We start from the raw sequence: 3,004 nt of genomic DNA on the forward strand, positions 1-3,004 counted from the left end.
GGGAGGAGGGGAAACAGTCCTATTCGACCTGCCCTCTCCTTGTCTGCTGCCCGTGCGGATTCTACATTTCTACAAGCTCTTGGGGAACTCCGAGAGTGCTGTACCATGGACCGCTCACTTGGATTCAATACAGGACTTGAGGCCAGGTGCGGTGGCTCACACCTGTAATCTCTTTGAAAGGCTGAGGTTGGCGCATCACTTGAGGTCAGGAGTTCGAGACGAGCCTGGTCAACATGGTGAAACCCCCGTTTCTACTAAAAATACAAAAGTTAGCCGGATGTAGTGGTAGGCCCCTGTAATCCCAGCTACTTGGGAGGCTGAGGCAGGAGAATCGCTTGAACTGGGGAGGTTGAGGTTGCATGAGCCAAGACTGAACCACTGCACTCCAGCCTGGGCAACAGAGCGAGACTCTGTCTCCAAAAAAAAAAAAAAAGAAAGAAAAAAAACACAGGATTTGAGCTGTAATGCCAGCTACTTGAGACTGGGGCAGGAGGATCCTTTAAGCCCAGAAGTTCAAGGCCAGCCTGGGTAACATAAGGAACACAGAGCCAGGCACAGTGGCTCTTGCCTATAATCCTGTCACTTTGGGAGGCTGAGGCAGGAGGATCGCTGGAGCCAGGGAGTTGGAGGCTGCAGTGAGCTATGACCACACCACTGCACTCCAGCCTAGGTGACAGAGCGAAATCCTGTCTTTAGCTAAAAAACAAAAGAAACCCTCCAATGATAAGTATGTGTTGTCTGAAGTCATTAAATTTCAGGGTGGGATATTTTGCTGTGTGGGGACACAGAACATATGCCAGCCTCAGGCCCCCCACTGCCCAGGGCTCTAGGAAAGTCCTGTTCCAGACCCTCTGCCCCTGCCACCACTGCCACCCACCCCAGCGCCGCAGGACAGAGGCACTCCAGCCTGCCGGTAAAGTGTTTGCCGTTGGGTTTTCGTTTGGCTGGTTGTGTGTACACAGTGTATACAAGTTGAGTTGTACAGAAGCCCAAGAAAGAGCAAGAGACAAAGGGTGGTGGGAGCAGGGGGTGGGGTGGAGGGGGCGAGAACAGGGAGGAGGGGAAAGGAGACCGATAAAAAATAGAACCACATCCAGACAACAAGTGGGGGGGCAGCGGGTGGGGGCCAGACACAGACAAATCGCCGTAGAAAAGGAGTGGGAGGGGCAGAGAGAGGGGACCCTTCTCCCCTCTCCACCTCCCCAGCCCCCTGCCCCAGGTATGTACAATAAATAAGATTAAAAATAATTAACAAGATGCGTTTTCCCCTCCCACCCGACGCCAAATGCCCTGGGGAGGGAATGGCCTTTAGCAAAGATCTTGGCCTGCAGGGGGGACTTGGGGGGAAGGGGTCCCCCAGCTCTCTGAAGCCACCCCACCCCCCCCAGCCATACATAGACTTTTCCTATACATTATGTACAAGGTGGAGGGGGCGGGGGCTGTGGCTGTGGAGGGGGGGTCGGGGCAAGGGGAGAGGGAAACCGTTACTAAATAGACATTTATACATATATATAAATAATTTCTCTGTACACCGAACAGTGGGAGGAATGGGGAGGGAGTGGAGGGGGCTCGGGAGAGGGGGGAGTCGGACTCTGAACCCTGCCCTGGAGGGGGCAGCACAGACACACCCTGACCCATGACCCCCTTTCCCGGCGACGGAGCCCAGGGGTTAGCTCCTGAGGACACGGTTCTGTCCCAGTTCTTGGTTCATGGAGGAGGCACCCCCGTCACAGGCTGGGGCAGGGTCACCCACAGCGGCTGTGGGCCTGTGCTTGGGCCAGCAGGTCACTGAAGGAATCAAAGAGCTGTTCCAGCCACGGCTGGTTCCGCATGCACTGCTGGACCACCTCCTCCTGGCCCAGGTCCTCGGCGCCGCCCTCGATGGCCAGGGTCTGCAGGGGTCAAACACGGCACTGGGAAGGGTGGCACAGTGGCCTCTGGGGAGGGAAGGGGCTGGGACCTGGGGTGTCAGATGTCAGTGTCCCAGGGAGACCAGGGCTGGGGGCTGCATCCTTAAGTCCAAGATAGAAGGACCTGAACTCTTGGGTCTGCGGCAGGATGGGGCTGGGCTTGGACCCTCGGATCCCGAGAGGAGGTCACAAGGGTTGGAATCCCAGGGTGATGGGTGCTGTGGGTGGGGCTCACCTGGTCCCGGCAGCGCAGGAAGGTGTGGTATTTATAGTGGTGGAGTGAATGGTAGAGCGTATAGTATCCCGACTTTTCCAGCTCGACCTTGAACTCCTGGGTAGGAGTGGAGATGCCTCAGCCCCTCTGGCCCGGCGCTGGGCAGCCCCTCTCCTCCCTCCGCACACACTGCCACGCTCCCCACTCCCAGCCCTGGCCCCAGGGCCCACCTGGGCTCTGACCACGCTCCTCTTGAGCTTGCTGAGCGTCTTGCGGTTGTACGGTTCCCCGGCGGGCCGCAGCCGCACGGCCCCCTCTTCCGGGGAGCCCTCCCCACTCTGCTCTACTTGCAGCTGTGGGAACGTGTGCAGGGCATCCTGCGGGAAGCCGATGGGTCAGCTGGACGCCGCCCTGGACCCACACACCCCAAACTCAACAGCCAGGCCTCAGATCCGTGCCTCAGTTTCCCCCAGTTTGCAGATCAGCAGAGACAACTGGAGTCTCGGTCTCCTCAAAGGACAGAGGAGGCTGGGCCTGACCACTGAAGCTTACACTGTGCTTTCTGGCCTGGCTCAAATTCTCAGTGTCACCCAAAATTCTACCCCAGAATTCCCAGCACCATCCTAACCATCTACCCCAGAATTCCCAGCCCCATCCTAACCATCTACCCCAGAATTCCCAGCCCCATCCTAACCATCTACCCCAGAATTCCCACTCACATCCTAACCATCTACCCCAGAATTCCCACTCACATCCTAACCACCTATCCCAGAATTCCCAGTCCCATCCTAACCATCTATCCCAGAATTCCCAGTCCCATCCTAACCATCTATCCCAGAATTCCCAGTCCCATCCTAACCATCTACCCCAGAATTCCCAG

The 3,004-nt window shown here is 57.2% G+C and overlaps 1 protein-coding gene across 1 annotated transcript in view; it reads right to left on the bottom strand.

Moving 5' to 3' along the window:
• Positions 1 to 914: 914 nt before the first annotated feature.
• The window catches only part of PRR12 (proline rich 12), a 47,689-nt gene continuing 45,599 nt past the window's right edge, over positions 915 to 3,004 (bottom strand). The window contains exons 13-15 of the mRNA XM_011966074.1: positions 2,355 to 2,501; positions 2,146 to 2,241; positions 915 to 1,892 (exon numbers count right to left, since the gene is read on the bottom strand). Of these exons, the coding sequence (XP_011821464.1) occupies positions 1,746 to 1,892; positions 2,146 to 2,241; positions 2,355 to 2,501 (390 nt within the window). The 3' untranslated portion in view covers positions 915 to 1,745. The remainder of the gene's footprint in view (positions 1,893 to 2,145; positions 2,242 to 2,354; positions 2,502 to 3,004) is intronic.

Source organism: Mandrillus leucophaeus, unplaced genomic scaffold (assembly GCF_000951045.1).
Source record: "Mandrillus leucophaeus isolate KB7577 unplaced genomic scaffold, Mleu.le_1.0 Scaffold74, whole genome shotgun sequence".
Lineage (NCBI taxonomy): Eukaryota > Metazoa > Chordata > Mammalia > Primates > Cercopithecidae > Mandrillus > Mandrillus leucophaeus.